The following is a 21,216-nucleotide window of genomic DNA, read 5'->3' as shown; positions in this document are numbered from 1 at the left end:
AGGGGAGGGAGTCCCCCAAAGGAAAGGATGCTTTGCAAATAAACATTGGAAGTCTACACAACAATTCAACGTCTAAAATTCTAAGTCCTCTTTTCCCCTCCTGGGCATGATGGAAATAAAAATATAGTTTAGCTGACTTCTAAGGTGACTACAGTTATACAATATACTCTCATTTGTTAGACAGAAATTCTATGTACTGGATCTGTTATATGCCTACCACTGTCTTAGGCATTTTATAGACGTAAGCTTATTTCATTCTCACAATAAATATTTAGGATGAGGGTGCAGAGGCTTCAAGAACTTGCATAGTAAATATTAGAACCCAAAACACAAGCTGAGTCCATCTGTGTCCAACTCCCTGCTTTCAGCACTGTGAACTTGCAGCTCTTTTTAGTTTCTTTACTGAAAATACCAGAAGTTTATGGATAAAAGCTCAAAGACCTACATATTAGGCAGGGCCAACTTAATTAAACAGAAGGCAATTATCTACAGGAAGTGATTTATCAGATAGATGCCCTGAGTTTTACTCGTTGCCTGAAATTCCTCCCTCAGAGATTATTTTGGGCTAAGTCATTACCACTGCTTAATTTACTTCGTTATTTTACTACAAATACTTCCTAAGAGCACATGGGATAACTGAATCTTGTTAAAATGCAAATGCATCAGAAAGGGGTAATATGCAAAGTTATTTTTAACATTAACCCAAACCTTTATACACATGATTCCCACTCCTTTTTTTGCATGGTCCCCAGAAATAAGACACAAGGACAGGTCACATCACACTGCTTGACAGGGCGTCAGGGTAGAGCTCGCGGCAGCCAGTGGCTACACTAGGGGCTGGGGAAAGTCTACCACCTTCAGACTCCCAGTGAAAACCACTCAGCATCTGATCGCAGAATCCAGGCAAACTCTAAGAAGGTCTGAGAATAGCAACAGTAGGAAATATAGTTACCATAAAGCCTATGAATAAAAGGAATCAAGGAGTTAAGACAGAATAGTGACTATAAGTGTTTGCTCTAACAGTTCCTATCCTTAATTTTAGAAACATAAGCCTCTTGGGCGTACATTACTTAATAAAGGAAAGACCTAATGTTTAGTGGCCACGGCTGAATGCTTCACATCGCACATCACGCTGCTACCACGTTAGCCAGAGCCCGGCGACGGCGCGTCCCGGGTTAGTGTGCGGCTGTGCTGTGCCTCGCTGCTGCCGAAAGGCGGCAGCACAGGATGCGGGCCTGGGCCCCAGCCTCCTCCCGCTCTAGGCCCTGCGGCGCCCTGGAGGGCTGTAACTGAGACCTGCCCCAAAACTAGCTTTCAGCCACTTCCCCTCTTGAATGGGACATTGGGAAGCGACAGTTTTCCAAGCGATCTTGGCGCTGTACCTGGTGCACAGTAAGCATTCAGTATTGAAAAGAAGAGGAGATCTTCAGCCCAACCTGGAAGGGAAGGAGTGAGAAGAGGAGGAGGGACGATAGAAAGAAGAGAAAAACTGTACCATATCAATAGTCATTATTTCCTAGACTCTTAACTCTCAGGGGAAAATGAGTGGAAAAAAATGAATAAACTTTCAAGATTGTGATAGTTTAACCACCAATTCTTAAATATCAGGAACTGAGGCCCAGAGATGTTAGCAACTTGCCCAGTGTCAGATAGGATGTTATAGCGGGTATTGTAGGATAGTATAGTTTGTCACCCAGGTCTCCTGACTCCCGGTCCTGTGTCTCCCTGCAGTAAAAACTTCATGCCAAGGGGCGGACCTATGTTTCCAACAGGAGCAGCAGAGCCAAGGTCATGCCGCATCCCCTGTGCACAGCACAATTCTACAGGCAAGCAAGGACAATGAGGGGTGGTGTCCACTGATGGCAGGTTCCCTATCACACATTTCCTGGGACCCAGGCTGTAGCGTCTAAGTGAGAACCTGTTAAAATGTTTCTCTGGTATATTCAGTAACCCAAGTCCTTTATAGGTTACAACATTCAAGAGAGTCATTCCAAATGCTGTCCTCTGATAGGCTGATATATACTGAAAGTTCTCTCATACTCGTAACAGGAAATGGGTATCATTCTCTTCATTACCAAACATTGAGAACATGCCTCCTCTGGGTAAGACACTATGTTAGGGTCTGGTGCTATGAAAGAGATGTATATGATGTGGGTCCTGAATATGGATTGCTTAAACTATGTCATGAGACAGAGCACACATATGAAAAAACCTCACAGGCAGTGCTTTATTTATTTTTAAACATTTTTTTTGTTTATTGATTTCAGAGAGAGGAGAAGAAGAAGAAAGAGAGAGAGAGAGAGAGAGAGAAACATCAATTTGTTGTTCCACTTATTTATGCATTCACTGGTTGCTTCTTGTATGTGCCCTAACAGGGGATTGAATCTGCAACGTTAGCATATTGGGAGAATACTCTAACCCACTGAGCTACCCAGCCAGGGCCACAGAGTCAACGTTTTTAAGTGCAAATGAGAAGAGCAAAGTATAAGGCTACAGGATTTCTAGGAAGCCTCTGGAGAACTAGAAGCTCTAAGCACAGAGTTCCTTGAGTAGAACTGAACAATAACCACATAATTAAGGTTCAAAAATTAAAATATTCACCAGACGTGAAATTAACACTGCTTACCTCAATTTACATATTGTTATACTATCAAATTCCAAATCATCAGAAACAAACAATCTTGAGATTTGACTCACGTTTATGGAATGAATGCTATAAATGGTCCTGGTAACACCCCACACTATACTGGAACCTATTTCATACATAAAAGTAAAATATATTTGTATTGTTAAAATACATTCATATAAAATTAAAATGTGTCGTTAAAATCCATACTAATACCATTTTATTTTCAGCATCACAGAATATCAGGGCTAGGATGTTACTGAGTTGCCAGTGTACCCAATCGTTAGCTGCTCCATTCTTCCTTACAACATCCCGAGGGGGGCTTCCCGCGCTATGCTTGCATGTTCCCAGGGACTAGAAGCTGACTGCTCCACGAGGCAGTATGGTGCATGTTTGGACATTCACCTATTTCATCCTACATAAAAGCAAGGTACTTCAATATAGGAAAATTTGCAACAGGAAAAGAGCAAGTAAAATGTTTTCTAATTAGTTATAGAGGTGTCCTTTAAGTGATCCAGTTTTCTTTGGAGGTGTACTTAACAAGATGGACAAGGAGCAGTGGTCAGTAAGCCTGTGCAACAACATTCTTGCTCATGGACAGTACCTTCAGGAAGTACACTATGATAAATTAGGTAATTTAAAGAAACAAGTACTATAAAAGAACTCAGCAAAAAGTACACTGGAGATGATCTACAACATTTTTTAATCTATAAAGACAATATATACAGTAATATTTAATGTTAAGTATGTTCCTATGTAGCAATGAGCTTAATCTTCTAAGAAAAACTCATTTATATTATCAGTATATTCAACTTATTATGGCCGAAAAGCATACAGTTTGAAAAAAATGTTCAACTACTGGATTTAAACAAAAGGGTCTAGCTGCTTTATGCTGCATGAACTGAAAAATAAGCCATGGTAAGTTCTTTGACTATTCACCCCATTACTGTATCATGATGCCTGACTATGCTTACAGTTAACTTTCCACATACATTCAGGCCCCAGCACAACTAGTTGATAAAAAAAAATCATTTTCTTTGCTATCAATAGACTAAAATAGTAGCACGAATTAATGCATTAAATAAACACACTTTCTGCCTCCCACTACCACCAAGGGCAACAACAGAGAAAAACAGCAGCGGGAAGGAGCGGGGTCACTTGATCTTACCCCTGGGCCAGCTGGGTACATCCCTTCTGTAGCTCTGCAGGACTGTAGAGGACTCGCCTGTGTTTTGAGAATGACATCCACAAATTTAAACTTTCACCACAAACTCATTACATTCTCTGTGAGTTGAGGGCCCATCACCCTTTCTAGCAGAACGAGAAGGGTGTAGGCACTGATGTTTTTGTGCTCTGGCCCTAGCAGGTCCTGACTGAGCATGTGGCTCAGAGCTGTGCATCCAGTGGCACGAACAGAAAATTGCTGGGCCCTCCCAAATGTCTGCTATGGATTCTTGTACATGCTAGCAACAGCATGGCCACCACTGGTGTTAATTTACATGTTTCTTGAAGCATGCTGGCTGATGAATCCTGTGCCACCTTTTTTCAAGTCCCCTTGTAAGTACTTTTAGACTAATGTGACCAGCAACACCGCAGTGCCTTGCAGAGAAGCCTCTCTTCAGACCATCCCATAGCAGATAAATTAAAGACAGCATCAGAAAACAGCTGATTGCAGGTGTGAATGGAGTGTGCAGCAGATCAGGAGGAGAAAAATGGGGAAGCAGTGAGGGAAATCAAAGAGCTGATGAGGAGAGAATGGGGCGGACCAGGGGGCCAGTGGAGTGTGGGTGAATGAGAGGAAAGGGGGTGCAAATGCACCAATTTCTAACCAGAATTTGCACTCTGGACTGGATCTTCACTTCAAACAGTGTCCTGTCTTCATTTTCTTTTTAAAATGTTTGGAACTTGAGAAAGTAAACCCAAAAAGCAGTATATACCACTTCCTGTCGACCAACATTAAAAAGCACTGTGTGTGAAACACAAGACTTTACATTCCAGCGATCCCCAAGAAGACAGAAAACAGCAGATTCCTCACTGAGGTGAAACTTGCCTTCAGTTAGAGCCAAGAAGACTGCTTACAGACAGCGGAGAAGAGGAACAATAGAAAGAAAGCAGAAGTTCCTAGTGAAAACCTGGAGCAGTGGAATAGGAAGTGGAGAAGGTAGGAAAGCAAGCCCTGCCCTACATCTGCCCATGCCAAGGTTTTTCAGATAGACAGATTCCTTAAGGAAAGAATCAATCAACTAAAACCCTGAGCAACTGTTAATATATCATTCTGACAAATATCTGAAAAGTTTCAGACTGCCAAACAAATGCCGATGCTCATTGTTAAAAAATGAGCGATTTTCTTGTAAAGTCATCTCAGGCTTTAAGATCAGGATCATCATGTACTGCACAGTGTCATTTTCATGAGTAAGATTTAGAGCACAGCTATTGGCTCTTGTTAAGAATCAGATGCTCCAAAGTCTCCCAAAATTTATTGCAAGCATCAGAAGATTTCTTGCAAAAACTGGCTTACTTCCCAAGTGAATAGGTATAGGATATGTATTAATTTTTTAAAAATCTATCTCTGGTTAGTTTCCTGAGGAATAAGCAGCAGGAAATACAAGCCAGACATGGTCCTTTGAGTACCTGAACCAGATATCATGATATTCTGTATTCCTATTTAAATATATTTAAATAAAGCACTGATATGACAGAAATGTGGCTGCAGATTTAGTAAGTACGACTATAAACATTTTATTGAAAAAGTGAAAACTCAATATTTTGGGGCAACTAGTATAAGGCAAATTCTATTTGGCACATCAATTAAAATACTACTACTGTATTTAACAAGGCTAATATGTAAGTGAATACACATAAGCCAATGAGGAAAAAAAATTCAATGCAAATGTTATCACTTTAAGTTCTGTTTTCTGGGCCATGAGTACATGTGAAATCTGCCTGACATTCGTTTAAAAATATTCAGTGAGGTTTTTGCTGGAAGCAAAGTGGCATCACTTGTTTGGAGTGGTCTCATAGTTATATGTGAACAAAGCAGAAGATACATGAAAACATCTGCAAATGCATATGTGTCATTTTATAGCCAGCTTTAGTTCCCTATATGTTGTCATTGAGCATTGGTTTGAAAATAACCCAGTCTCAGAAAAGCGAAATGAAGCAGGCTCGTACAATATATCAAATGGTAGACAGTGATTTAAAGACACTCAAACTCAACTCTGACTCTAGACAGTGTGATAAAAATGGGCTGTAAGATTACCAACAGACAAATATCAAAACTGAGTTTTCAGTATTTTACATTTACCCTAGCCTATCTATTTAGTGTACTTTTACAGTTAAGTATTAACTACACACCCTCCAATCCTTTTAAGAAAAGCACATGAAAAATCACAGCTGATTATTTTATCTTTCACACAAGAAAAACTACCCCTAGAAGACAGCCACACAAAATAGTCAAGCACTTAAGATTCTGCACAGTACAGATCACACTTACTGATTTTTTCCTCCTCTCTGGAGAAAGGAAAGCAGCAGAGCTGGCCCATGGCACTGGTGCCGTCTTTCCTTCCCGGTGCTCTTCCCCGGGCACCCCAAGTAGAAATGCAGTTTACACCGGGGTCTGTGAGCACACCCTGCCTACTGCACTCGGAGGAGCGGTGCACGAGCACGCAGAGCCAGTGCACAGCCCGGAGAGAGAGAAGGGAACTCGCTGCAGTGAGCAAAAAGGCTCCACCTCCCAGTCCTCCAGCCCAACGCAACTGCTCCGCGGCTCCAGGACTGGCATTCAGTGAAGGAAGTGGCCATATGCTTGCCTGAGCCTCACAGAACTGGGAGCTCTGGGCCTCAGGCAGTGCCACGTGTGCTGTGTGGATCTCTACAGGTGACAATAAGAAAGGCATCGGAGAACAGACCACCATGAGTCCTTCTCCTACAGACAAATACAGTAATTACACAGGGAAAGGCGAAGGGAGAAAACATTTTCTGTCTGATGTCTAAAGAGGAAGAGCTTTGTTTTTTTTTTCCCCAGGAGATTTTAGTTTCTTTGTTTGTTTTACAAATAGGGGACCTGACACTGCAGAACACTGACAACACAACTTGTATAAAGTACCATTAACTACTCAACAAACACACTGACGGTGGAAATGACAGGGAGAGTAGGGGGAGGGGGCACATAGATTGCTATCTGCACTTTATGGTTTACCTTTGAAAGGAAAATACCTGCTTTCTGCACCACTGTTTTGTTCCCCTATTATAGCACTCATCATTACTATGAATTTTGAAATGATAGCATCAAATATACCAATAGCCCAGAAAAGTCCCCAAATGGAGACCCATCACTGAGAAAAAGATCAGGAATAAGAGCATTTTTCTCATTAAATCACAAGGCAGTTAATGGGGCAGCAAATTCAGGGGCAGCAAAACAGCTAACTTCAAGACACAACATATTTTGAACTTCATGACAAGAGATCATTGATTCCATGTGTTTGCTCTAAATCTGTTATCTTGAATAGGGAGCAGTCTTACTTTATGACACTGTGGGAATGAAAGACTGTTCTTAGTGCCAGAAATACCACCCAAATTCTTCCTTTACTCCTCTACTTCCAAGCTAGGCACACACACCTATTTATCAGGAGTCAGAAGGATAGGGAAATAGATGATAATGAAAATTTCCAAAGTTTTAATACAGTATGTCTGTTTTCACACTCATTTGACCAAAAAGAGTGTGCAGTCTGAAAAAACAAAAAATTGTTAATTTTTTAAATATTACTTTTCGTGTTAAATATTTATAGTAAATACTCTTCACTGAAGAAAATGAATAACACCTGGCATTCCCCAATCACCAACACTGGTGCAGTGATGCAATCATTAGAAAGTCAGAGGTTTAAATCCCAAACCTGTCAGTTATAAAAACTTGACCTCTGTCAGAGTTTTGATGTCTTCGTCTGTATATCAGGTAAATTCATTATAAAGTTTAAATTTGTTGTTGCAAAGTAGGAAGTGCTTGGGAGGAGGGGAAGAGACTAGAACAAGTTGTCCAAAACCTGTGTCCACATGCACCTCAGCGGTTTCAGCACCAGCTATTAATCTTTTCTCCTGTCTTCCAATTTCCTCCCTGCTGGCTTCCATCTTGAGTCACTGCTTATATTGCACAAGTGACCTACCTCCAAGCAAGAAAGCCTCTTACCCAAATGCACTGCCCAGGAGATATCAATCTGTGATAAACCCTACCAATTTTATTAATCAGCCCTTGTTGGCACTACTTCTGCAAATGTGCAATTAAAAATAAAATACATAAAAATGTGTCATTAAGTAGCAGTATCTACCTCCAGATATTCTGAAATCTAAGGGGGCTGTATAATGTTAAAGAGTTTTTTCATAAGCATTAAAGCATAAAAAACCATAATAAAAGATTAGAAATTCAGGATATCCTTCTGAATGTAGCTATTTAGATTTGGGGGGACTTAGAAAGTAGCCATCACTTACCCAATTATTTGGGAATATAACAGTATATAATTTACTTAAATAGTAAAATTGATAAGCCCCTCCTCATATTTCCCCATCTCACAAAAACAATCTCTGAAGAAGTGAGTGGAATAAGAATAAATGCTAACATTTTCCGGACACTTCCTGTGTTATGTGCCAGGCGCTGGCTAAGTGTTTTTACATTTACTCATCCATTTAATCACTACTTAGCTTTATGAGGTAGGTACTATTACTATCCTCATTTTACAGATGAATACATTTGAGCTCAGAAAAGTAGCTTGGCTAAAATCTCTCCAAGAGTATGTGACAATAATAGTGTTTGAACTCAATTTGTCTAGCCACATAAACCCTGAGCATCTGATAACAGAATTCTGTATTGTTAAACACAACTTATGTTGTTATCAGGTATAATGTGCTGAAAAATAGTTATTTAACCAAACTCTATGGTAATATGTTTTAAATATCTTGGTTTCTCAAAGTTGATACCAAATCCCTTTAAGAATGCTCCTAGAGTAATATACTCCTATTTTTAAATTTTTTAAATGTTTTTTATTAATTTTAGAGAGAGAGGAAGGGAAAGGGAGAGAAGCATCGATGAGAAGGAGAAACATCAATCAGCTGTTTCCTGCACATACCCGACCCACGATCAAGTCCACAACCTGGGCATGTGCTCTTACTAGGAACTGAACCAGCGACCTTTCAGTGGGACAACTCAACCAACTGAGTCACACTGGCCAGGGCTACACTCCTATTTTAAAACAAGGAACACAAAGACAGATTCCTTCTCGGAGTGGGCGAGCACTGCTGTCTGGGGCCGTGGAGAGACTGGATCCAGTGCACAGAGATGCAGAACAGCCCCAGAAGAACTCGGCAAGATGTACCATTCACAAGTAATCCCCAAGGATGCTGACGGGGTTTCATCAGCGAATTAACAGATGCCTTTTGGTGATATATAGAGATCTACCACAACTTAAAGAAGATTTTAAAAATAAGGTTAACTTCAATTAGGAAAAATACCTGATATGATATCATGTTCGTAAATTTAAAAGCATAACCTTTGCATGTTTCTTTCCTCACGGGCCTGGCTATGGGCAAATCACCATTAGGACAGTTGCTTGTCTGCTGTAACAGTTTGCATTTTTATTATAATGGTAAATATGGCAGGAATAAAACTAAAAATCTTGTAGGGGTAACAGATGCCTCTTCTCCATGTGCTTTAAAATAACAGCAATGGCCCTGCCCAGTTTGGCTGAGCAGTTAGAGCATCGGCCTGCGGTCCAGAGAGACCCGGGATCGGTTCCCGCTAAGGGCACAAACCTTGGTTGCAGTTTGTCCCCGGCCCTGGTTGGGTCGTGCGGGACACAGCCACTCGATGTGTCCCTTTCACGCCGATGTTTCTCTCTTTCCCTCCCAATCTATCTGAACAACAACAACAAAAAAGGAAAAATGTCCTTGGGTGAGGATTAAAAAATAAATAAATAGAATAAATAAATAAAATAGCAGCAATGATTATTGTCTCTAGTGGGAAAAAATAATTCTTTACTGTGACCAAAAACTCTATTCCTATTCTCTGTGTCATTGGTTGACATTATTTTCTACCCATTACTGAATACATATATATATTTGGACTTTTGAGCAACCTTGCTGTAAAAGTCTGACTCAAGATAAAGAACCAATTGCACTGTAAGATTCTAATTTTATAAAACTGTATAGATTACCAACTCTACTGGGACCTCTAATTCATTAATTAAAGGAAATCTGTGTTTGACAGCTATGGAAACATGTGAGAAAGAAAAGAAAAAAAATGAATGTTCCTTTATTCAAAAGAGAAGAAAGAGGACTTTAAACCATGAAGTGTAAAGAAAGAGAAAAATATTGCTTTATCCCTCCAAATTCGGCAACCACACCTCAGGAAAGCCTTCAAGCACAAGAGACAATTCAGAAAGATTCCGTGATACAGCGGGATGCACACCTAATGGGAACTGCTATGCCAAGAAATGCCACAGTCCCAGTGAAAACACACGTACATTCGAGAAGTGTTTGACAAGGTATGAAAACACGATTCCTAAAAATTGGGATGTTTCAGCCCTGGCCGGTTTGGCTCAGCAGTTAGAGCATCGGCCTGTGGTCGGGAGAGACCCAGGTTCGGTGTCCGCTAAAGGGCACGTAGCTTGGTTGTAGAGTTTGTCCCCGGCCCTGGTTGGGTCGTGTGGGTAGCAACAACTCAATGTGTCCCTTTCATGTCTATGTTTCTCTCTCTCTCACTTTCTCCCTCCCACTCTATCTGAACAAAATATCAAAAAAAAAAAAAAGGTCCTCAGGTGAGGATAAAAAATTAAAAAAAATGGGATGTTTCAGAATATATCCCAATTTTGTATGTTGACATCGGTTTACCAAAAAACAATTATTCTGGGCCTGAAGAAGGCTGGATGGACATACTCAATACTGTATTCTGTTTAATTATGTTCTTTTAAAACCAAATTTCAAGTCTCAACAATCAATCCACAATAAGCTTGTGTCTATCCCCCAGACCCAATAGATGCCCCTCCATCATTTGGCCACTGCTGTATCTTCATAGCCATTTTGTAACCAAAGGGCAAGGTTCTGAAACTACACCATTAAATAATGATATATGAAAGCCATTCTTACGGGTGTCTATAAGGGAAAGAGGCCAAAAAAAATCACAACTGAAAACTTTAAAAATTATCTGTATATCTCACCATTAAAGTCCTGTTTTACATTACGAAGGAAAAGAATCTTGGTCTATGAAATCTAGGAGCTAAGAATCTTTTTTCTTTTTTTTACCTTTACTCATATTTTCAACAAAGACTTTTTACTTCTCTTAGCAGTACTTTAGTTGTTTTCCTCTAAAACTGAAAGTTATAAGTATTTGTATTTCGAATTGCCACATGCTATACAAATTCAGTGTGTAATTGAAAAGAGACTTGTGTTTTTTCCTATACAACACATGGAGAAAAGCCTAGTGTACTGTATACAGCATATGCACATTTAGAAAGGGGGGTGGAATGCAGATAACCAGAGCTCCAAAAGAAGCCCCTGACCAATCCATAATGGTCATCCCTCAGCCTGCTGATGAATGCCTGCTCAGTGCCCATTTTCAAATGCCTCCTCCATGCTTTTTATTCAGTCAGTCCTTTCCTGTGTGGACCAATCTTAACCAATGTTAGAGTTGAAGACAGTTCCAGAATTGGTGAGAAATACATTAGGGAAAAGAATTTATGTCCCTGCTGGAGCACAGAAAGCAGGAGAGCTCTGGAGATAGAAGGCTGGAAGAAGAAGGGCTGACAAGTTACACTGTGTCTTTGGACACTGCGAATGTATATTATACCATTTTATCAATCCAATTTGATTCAGGGAACAATTTATTAAACTTTTTTGTTGTTGTTGTTACAGATGTTTCTCCGTTTTCCCCCATTGACACCCTCCTCCCCCTACCTCCCCACCCTGTCCCCAGCTTTGTTGTCCATGTCCATTGGTTATGCATACATGCATATAAGTTCTGTGGTTTATATCTCCCCTTCTTCCCCCTTTTCTGGGGATTGTCAGTCTGTACCCCACTTCCACATCTCTGGGACTACCCTGTTCTTCAGACTGTTATGTTCATTATATTCTACAAATAAGTGAGATCATATGATACTTATCTTTCTCTGCTTGGCTTGTTTCACTTAGGATAATACTTTCCAGGTCCCTCCATGTCATCTCAAAGGATAAGAGATCTTTCTTTCTTACAGCTGCATAGTACTCCATTGTGTATATGTACCACAGCTTTTTGATCCATTCATCTACTAATGGACACTTGGGCTGTTTCCAGATCTTAACTATTGTAAATAGTGGTGCTATGAACATGGGCGTACATATATTCTTTCTGATTGGTGTTTCAGGCTTCTTAGGGTATATTCCTAGAAGTGGGATCAATGGGTCAAAGGCAACTCAATTTTTAATTTTTTGAGGTAACACCATATTGTTTTCCATAGTGGCTGCAGCAGTCTGCATTCCCACCAGCAGTGTACTAGAGTCCCCTTTTCTCCACACCCTTGCCAACACTTGTTGTTTGATGATTTGTTGATGGCGGCCATTCTGACAGGTGTGAGGTGATACCTCATAGTTGTTTTAATTTGCATCTCTCTGATGATTAGTGATGTTGAGCATTTCTTCCTATGTCTCTTAAATTAAACTCTCAGTATGTGCTTATGTGATCATTAAATCAGTTCCTGGGGTGAGGTTAACTCTTGAGCCCAGAGGTCTAGCCAGAGCAGGTGAGACAGCCAAGGCCCAAGGAGGGCAGGAGGCGGACATGTGGGCATGCCCCCAGGGATCAAGAGCATTCCGCAGCGGTCACGCTGTGCTAAATCCCAGGGAGAGTTTTATTAAGGCCATGTAGAAATTCGAGAACAAAGGCCAATAACAGTCATCTTTTACCTACTGTTCAACACTGTTTTTTACGGTCTGTCCTTTCAAACATGAACAATAAAATTGCAAAAACTGACATGAGGTACTTACTGAAGTTAAATATTTAACACTTGGATGTTAAAACCTATTAAAAAAAAAAAACAAACAGCAAAGAATACACTAATCTGCTGGCCAGTATTTGTATTACCTGACAAGGCTGCTTTCTTATTCAAGTGCCTTTAATCCTTTAATGCCCGAGCCTTTCAGAGAGAAAACAACATCCTTCACAGAAAGAAAAACATGTACTTCAGAAACGCCAATAGGACCCAGTGAGTAGATTTTATTTGTAGTTTCACAATATCAACAACATAAAGTTTGATTCTGCACTCCCCAATGTACTGGGATTTTTCACAGGTCCTAATTATTCTTTATGTGGAATATCCTCAATATATATTTAGTTCTGAAAGCGGTCCACTATTTGACCTTGGGCAAGACAACAGTCAGTCACATTTTCTGCTACTAAAGGATTTGAAGACTTCAAATAAAAGGTGCTTTAATAACTCAATGAATCATTATTAAAGCTTTTCCCCCTCTAATAACACTTAAACGGACAAGAAGTGAGAGTGAATCCCCAAGATAATAGAAAGAAAATTCACTTATACTAAATGAAATGCAGTTAAATCAAGATTGGTTTTGACAGGTCTCAGGATCTGTCATGATCCGCCATGACCCCAGCTGACATTCTTCTGATGCACTATGTCAGTATTCATTCTGTTTATGGATGCTTCTAACAACATTTGATAACTGTCAGATCTGTTGTTCAAATACTCATAAAGCCAAAGTATTGAGTCTATTTTCTGTTAATACATTTCTTATTTCACATCTATAATGTGTATCTGTTAGGATGCCTTCAGCTGCAGGTAACAAAAAAGTCTTCATTCAAATGGTTAAAAAGATAATGTCATCTCTATAATCTGACGTAGGGTGGCTCCAGGGTTGGTTAATTCAGTTGTTTAACAAGACCACCCAGATCCACCTTTTCAGTCTCCCATACTCAGCATGTGTGCTCACCTGGTGTCCCTGTGGCAGCTGCTAACTCCAGGCACACATGTATACCCAACAATTTCCAGCTAAAAAATCACATTCTCTTCCCTACCGTCAGAAAGCCTAGCTCTGACAAAAACTAAAATACAACAATTTAACACAAAATAGAGAATTTGTGAATTATAACGATGGAAGGAACTTCATGAGGTCATTCACACCTCTAGGTCAGATGACCTCATAAATGGTACTCTCGCTTCCCCTTTAACAGTAAAGACATTTCACAAATCCCTTAACACCTTGTTCCAATGTTTAACAACCTTTCAGAGTCCAACGTTTTCCCAAAATTCCTAGAATAGTGTACTGGTAGTAAAGATTAAGAAGTATTGACTTTTTAGAAATACTAACCCTTCATTAAGTCAGTCTTTGGCCTTCTCTGTCCTGGTTTAAGAATTCCACATACAATTTGAAAAAAGAATAGCAATAGTAACGGGCACTAGTGAGTGAACACTGAGTATGTGTCAGGCATGATACTAAATGCTTTGGGGGCATGCATTGTCTCATTCAGTTCTCACATTTTTGTCAGGTAACCAACATTAATAGCCCTATCTTATGGGTTTGGGGTCATTAAGTAATGTGCACAAGGTTGCCTAGCTGGGAAGGGGCAGTGGCATTCGAGTAGGTCTGTCTGACACCAGGAACTTTGGGGTCATTGCTTTTCTCTGTCTAGGACACTCACTCTCCACTATTCTGCATCCTCTCCAATTCCTTCGTGCTTTACAAACATGAAGAAGAATTTAATGAGTTTCATATGCTTGTCTCTTGTGATTTCACCACATTATCAAGTTAATTATTTAGACAACACTACAACAAATAGATTTGCCAAATTTATTGTTTTCCTCCCAAAAGTCAAGTTTTCATTTTCACCATTGTATTTATATACATAAATCATATACAGGGTGGGGGAAAAAGTAGGCTAATAGTTGTTTGTATGAAAAATAATTAAATAATTAATGAATAATAATACAAGAATGAATAAAGTGTTTCACATATTCACAACGATAAACCTACTTTTGCCCACACACACACACACACACACACACACACACATTTTTATTTTTAAAATGCACCAATGTTAATCATATGCCACTTTAAGGAAAACATTAAGAATAATGTACATTTATAAACCTGAAATGGGCATTTTAATGTTAGAAAAGTAAGAATACTGTTGCAATAAGTATTCTAATACAACTAGTATTGCTATTAATATCAATAACTAACATTTTCATAACACTGTTTGTCAAGCACTGTGTTTGCCAGTTTTAGCATAGTGGAAAGAATGCATTCAGAGGAAATTACGCAATATGATGACTAGTTAGCCATAATTTTGACGATTGAAAGGGTCTTCTAACTCTAATTAACTGTATCTTAATGGATTTGTTTGACCACAGACTCTGCACTCTAATCACTTCATTCATGTTGTTCATTTTTTAAAATTTGGAATTCAATATTGACTATATAGTCAACAATATTGTAATAACTATATATGGTGTCAGATGGATATTAGACTTAGTGGGGTGACCACTTTGCAAGGTATATAAATGTTTAATTACTGCATTGTTCACCTGAAACTAATACAATATTGTATGCCAACTGTTCATTGAAAAATAAATTTAAAAAATAAAACAATCATACACATGGGAAAAATTACTTTCACATTTTCCAAAATACATTTAAAATTGAGGTTCTACGAACAAATCATAAAGTAACAAATTACCACTGTCTCAGTCCAGCAGTGGTGCTTCATTGGTCTGATAGTTCAGTTTACCACACAGCACTGCCCCTTTAATATGTAGGGTCCCTGAGGCAGCCAACATAAATCACAAGGTTTGAAACCAGGCCAGCAGATGGTTGAATTTTCAGAATAGCCTGAGCCACACCTGCCACTTTGTATTAGCATCCAGATTAATAGCTGATACACCAGTTAAAACACAGTAAGCCATCACTAAGATTAATTTTCTCAGTTACCTAATCTGAGGCTTCTGAACTCAAATAGATATAAGAAATAAGCTGAGAGTTCCAACTACGAATTGCTTTTAATTTTTATAGGGGCAAAAAACAATAAAATTTCAAACACTTTCTTCTTACAAGACATGTTTCATCAAAGAAAAAAAAAACATTAAAGATGAGGATGATTAGATTACAAAAAGGAACCAGATTGGCATTTGAAGTATCATATTTTAACATGTCAAAGGTTCTGCTTTTTAAAGAGCATTATACTTTCCAGGGAGGATGACACAGTCCCAGTTAAACCAGGATAATCTTGGTTTTCCTCTTTTATCCCAGCATAGTACACTTATAAGTACACCATTTGAATGATAAATCATATGGTCACTCACTTTCTGTGTCGTAAAGTGAATAATGAAACACCCTCTCCTGAGTTCTTCTTAAATTACCTGATAACTTTGAACAGAGAAAAATTCCAACTGCTAAAGTTTTCAAGGAAAAAAAAGTCTGATTTCCTTAGATTATAAACTATTTCCTTCTTCTAACATGCTTGAAATAGATTCATCTTAATTGTGCTAAGTCAGCAATTTTCAACTGGTGAGCCACAAGAATTTTTAAAACCTGCAATATCTCACTATTTAGTCAGGAGCAATGACCTCTTTTCCCTTTGATTGTCAAATAAAAACATGACAACAAAAGGGGGACATCTGTAATACTTTCAACAATAAAAGAAATTATAATAGCCAACACAAAAATAGCTGTTCAGTGTGAATGAATCAAAATGACACCTATTTTTTGTCAGATAGGCCAAAACTATATTTTTTGGTGTGTTAAGAAATTTTAGTAATTAGTTTATGCAATGCCATGAGATAAAAATGGTTGAAAATCCCTGGTCTAAGTAGAGATGAAATGTTCTAAATAATCTCCCTGACAGCTTGTGCAGAAAAAAAAAAAAGATGAAATTTTGGTCCTCTCCACCACAGAAGAAACATTCATTTATTGTAAAATATCAATTTCACATAATAATGCTTTTTAAAATAAATCATTTCATACAGATACACTACTGTCAAACTGGGATATTTTTGCACTTGTTACATTTTTACCAAAGAATGAATGCTTGAAGGGAAATTAAAGAGGGATAGAGAAAAAATTGAGAGGAATCAAAACAGTTTATATTTTATAGAAATAGCTGAGTAGCCATCAAAATTAATTTGTTGGAAGAAAAGTTTGGAAAATTGATCAAAATTAATTTTGGAGAATTGTCTGATGATTAAATTGCTTCATGGTTTCCTTGGACCATGAACTAGAGTAGCAATTCTTAAATGTTTTGGCCTCAGGACTTCTTTACACTGTTAAAAATTACTGACAATCTCCCTCTCCAATAAGAGCTTTTGTTTATGTGTGTTATATTTAGCAATATTACTGCATTAAAAATTAAAACATAATTTTAAAATTTTTATTCATTTCAAAATATCAATATTCCTATAAGAAAAATATTGTCATAATGTTTTTAGTAAAACAACTATATTTTTAATTAAAATTTTTATAGTGAGAAGACTGACATTAATTTACATTTTTACAATTTTTTTTAATGTCTGGCTTAATGAAAGACTGCTTTATCCTCTTATCTGATTCTGCAGTCAATCTATTACATACAATATGTTGTTTCATTTAAGGTATAAGAAAAATCCTATCTCACATAAATATATAGTTCAAAGAGGGAAGAGAATAATAGCCCATTTAGATAACTGTGAATATTCTTCCATGATACAATATAAAACTCAACAAATTATAGTTTCTTCAAGTTTAGTTGCAATGTGGAATCTTAAAACTTATTCAGTGCACTTTTCATACTCATTACAGTAAAATCTTTTGGTCCATCTTGAACTGTTAATGGAACTTTTATCCACGCATGTCTTTGTAATATGCATCAGTCATTTCAAAAATAATGATTCACTGAGTCATGCAGATCTATATTTTGACATATTTTTACACAACATCAAAGAACCCCCAAATTCATTAATACCACCCATCTCATTAGGAAAACCTTCACGTATGGGCTGCAAAAGGGCACAAGTACAGTTCTAGGGGTGATGAAAATGTTCAGCATCTATGCATATGTTAAAAACTCATCAAGTTGTCCACTTTAAATATGTGCAGGTTTTTAAATATGTTGTATACCTCAATAAAGTGAGAGAGATAAAAACAAACTGGGAAAATAGAGTTCATTTTTCTACTCTATGCTCTCTACTTTTGCATATGAAATTTTCCATAATAAAAAATAGGAAAAAGTCATTACGTTTTAAGAAACTGTCAAACTCATGGTAATAGATTAGAATTTTCCAAAGTTCTTATTTTGCCTGAAAGCTTGAATTTTATCATTAACAGTAAATAATGCCAGTTGTCCCTGATGTGACAGGTTTATTTATTTTCAAGAAAATGTCTGTTAGAGCCAAGTGTAAAAAAAAAAATGACAGTTTGTCTGTCATTCTTTGAGGGGGAAAAAACGATGTTCCATGAAAGAAAGTGGCTACTTTATCGTGCAACTTAACCAATCACACAAATGTTTTTCCTTTAGTCAACCTTCTACTTCAATAAGCAGCAGAAGTGGTTATACTCACTTCCCATTTTTGTTACACAGGATAGTTAAAAGGACACATTCTCAGAGGCTGAGATTAAGTACAATTAATAATTTTTTACTACTCAGGAAAAACATTCTTACATAAAATCAACTTAAAAAAATGTTTTTAACTACAACTGCTTTGATTCACAATGGTCATGTACAGTTTTACCCACCATTGCTTTTGCATCATCAGTGTAAATGTTAACCCAATGGAAAAGGCAAATAATATCTTAATATTATTATAAAAATTGTTTTGCCCTCAGGGACCCCTAAAAGTATCTCAGGGACTTCCAGGGATCCATGGATCAAACTTTGAGAACTAGTGAACAAAAGTATATTTTAAAGAATTTAACAGCCAACAAAAGTGTAGCCTTATAAATCATAAGAATATTAAACCATTTAGTGAATTACATTTTTCTATAGCAAAAAGTAAATGATACACGTGAGAAAAATTGACACTCTAGCACATATCTATTGCCAATACTCCTATCCACTAAGCAGAACTTTACATGGGCATTTTAAACATTTTTAAAATGTATTATTACTTATCATTGATCTGACACAGGTTACAATTAAAAGTTCTAGAAAGAGCAGAGATTTTTGTCCTCGCTCTGCTTCTCATCCAATGAAGACAACCTGCTGACTTCTTTCTCCCTCCAGCACTTCCTACCGTGTCAACCAATGGGTCTGATGGTATTCTCTTCCGTAAGGAAGACCCCCCTGCCTTCAAACTAAAACTAGGCAAGATCCAGAGCTGTTGGAACTCTGCCCTGGACCCAAGGGTAAAAGAGCACGGAGGATTAGGATACCAAAGTCAGAGCTGAGGGTCTCCCCAGACTCAACCCCCAAAGTCCTTTCCTTTTGGTTGAACCACTACTGAGATATGACTACTGGTAATCACTGGATTGGTCCAAACTATCCAGGTCTTAAGGGTGATTCTGAAAGAGCAGGGACTTCTGGAGAGAAAAAATTCCTGGACTCAACTCACTCAATTCTCCATAGAGTTTCAGCCCATAAAGTCTGGTAACTTAGTCTGATCTGCTTGGCGTTGGATACAGACTGAATGGACTATGATGACTCAAACTGACTTGACTATGCATGACCCTTTTCCTCTTCTGTCACCATGTCTATGCAGGCCGGTTTCCTTCTATTTGAGCCTATGGTTGGCACAACCCTAACCCCTCATTGTCTCTGTGCTACAGTCTCAAAGGTCTTATCTTTAGGGTCCAATCCTGTGTCATTGTGTTGAGTGTTCACCCTCTTTTTATCCCACATCTATCTACTCAGTCTCCTCTGTTACATAGTCACTGCCTCAGTGTGTGTGATTGTGCCCATCTCCTTTCCTGTCTCCCTCACCAACTCCTCAAACACACAAGCCAAGCAACCTCCTCCTGTGTAGCTTCCTCCATTAACAAGACAGTAGACACCATCAGGGCAGTCTTTGTGGTGTGTTTCCTATCACTAATACTGCCCCTACCCTGCCTCCCAGTCCATTGCCTTCTATTCCTGTAAATCATACCTATTGTTCCTAGAAAGTGTTCTTTCTCTACTATCCATCTGTCTGCTCCTCAATCTCATCCTATTTATCCAAACTCTGGCACTCACCAACCTCACATTCTCCCAGACGGTAAAATTATAAGCTTCTTCCACTGTGTTCTTTAACCAAAGCCCATTATTGTTATGGACAAAGCCCTATTCATCTACTCCTCTTCCCTTTCCATTTCTCAGGTGTAATCTTAGCTGCCCACTGACTCTATATCACTCTTAAGAACTATGTCTTGCCTTGGACTGTTTGGCTCAGTGGTTTGAGCGTGGGCCTGTGGACTAGAGAGTCCCAGGTTCGGATCCTGCTAGGGGCATGTACCAAAAAAAAAAAAGGACTATGTATTACACTTCTCTGTATTTCATAATACCCAAGGAGAGAAGTGTGTACATTGTATATGCTCAATAATATTAAATTAATGATGAATTATTATTAAACAAAAAAGGATGGCATTCCCAGGAAATCATTGTTTCCACCTCTGCTGGCAGAAAGTATCAGGAAATATACTGGCCTGCAAAAGAAATACCTTCTAGACCTTTCCAAATTCCCCACTGCCCCCTATAACACGTCTGACAGCTGAAAGTGAACTAGACTTTGCAAGCACTAAATTGCTCATCAGTCTTGCAAAGGATGTCATTTAGTCAATGACCTTCCGCAAGGAAATATAAATGGAACCTAGCTGCCTGGGAAAAATTAATTCACCCAACTCCAGTAAGTAGCGCACAGAGAACAGCTTTCACCACCCAAGGAGATTGGAACCACATTTCATCTCCGGTTTTCTTCCCTTTTGGGGCGAGGGTGGATTTGAACTACAGCAGGTTAGTGCAGTCAGGTGTGTAGTTGTAGCCCAATACTAAGTAGGCATAATATCACCCAAAGTTTTGATTATGAGAGAACTAAAATGTAGCACCATTCCTTGTATCAGAAAATATGAATGTTAGCTCCACATCCTACCTAGCAAACTCTCCTAACCCTCCAGATAAAAGCGCAGACGGCAGAAGATGAGGGAAATGCCCAGCATGGACATGTAAAGTAGACACAGGGACCTGCAACGGCTGGCAGGGGGTCCAAACTCTGGTGCCTTCAGGAGCCAAGTAGGTAGTGTGAACAGTTTAGCACATTTTACAAGAAAAGCGACAGAGTAAGCGGGCTACATTCAAGGTCAATGTGCCTACCGCTCCATCCAGGAAATCAATGCCATGCAAGAATGTGGGACCAGAATGTTCAGAAGGTGGCAGAAACCCATTTTTTTTTATATAAAATCACCCCAATATTGGCGAGTCATTCAAATTAGAGGGTGGGGTGGAGGGGGAACCTGTTCCAATGAAGTACATGAAAGTCTGCTAATTTGTGGTCTTCGGAATATAAACTAAAGCTGGAGGGTATAAAAAATGCATCCCTAAAACTAAATCCCTACTTCACACCCACGTTTAGCACTGGATTTCTACGTTAATCCCGTGTCTGAGTACTTATATTAATGATCAC

General features: G+C 38.6%; 1 protein-coding gene across 11 annotated transcripts in view; it reads right to left on the bottom strand.

Moving 5' to 3' along the window:
- AKAP7 (A-kinase anchoring protein 7) overlaps positions 1–21,216 on the bottom strand; it is a 117,218-nt gene that overhangs the window by 22,037 nt on the left and 73,965 nt on the right. Inside the window, exons 8-9 of one of the 11 annotated variants that reach the window (XM_036249295.1) lie at positions 3,795–3,851; positions 3,022–3,041 (exon numbers count right to left, since the gene is read on the bottom strand). The exons of 8 other annotated variants lie outside the window; for them this stretch is intronic. In XM_036249295.1, the coding sequence (XP_036105188.1) occupies positions 3,037–3,041; positions 3,795–3,851 (62 nt within the window). In that variant the 3' untranslated portion in view covers positions 3,022–3,036. Of the gene's footprint in view, positions 1–3,021; positions 3,042–3,794; positions 3,852–12,725; positions 12,800–21,216 lie in introns of those variants that run through there. 2 more of the 11 variants (XM_036249289.1, XM_036249296.1) reach the window with 2 other exon arrangements.

This window comes from Molossus molossus, unplaced genomic scaffold (genome assembly GCF_014108415.1).
Source record: "Molossus molossus isolate mMolMol1 unplaced genomic scaffold, mMolMol1.p scaffold_m16_p_8, whole genome shotgun sequence".
NCBI classification, from domain to species: domain Eukaryota; kingdom Metazoa; phylum Chordata; class Mammalia; order Chiroptera; family Molossidae; genus Molossus; species Molossus molossus.
Note: the sequence above shows the minus strand (reverse complement) of the source record. Positions and strands in the feature narration are given on the sequence as shown.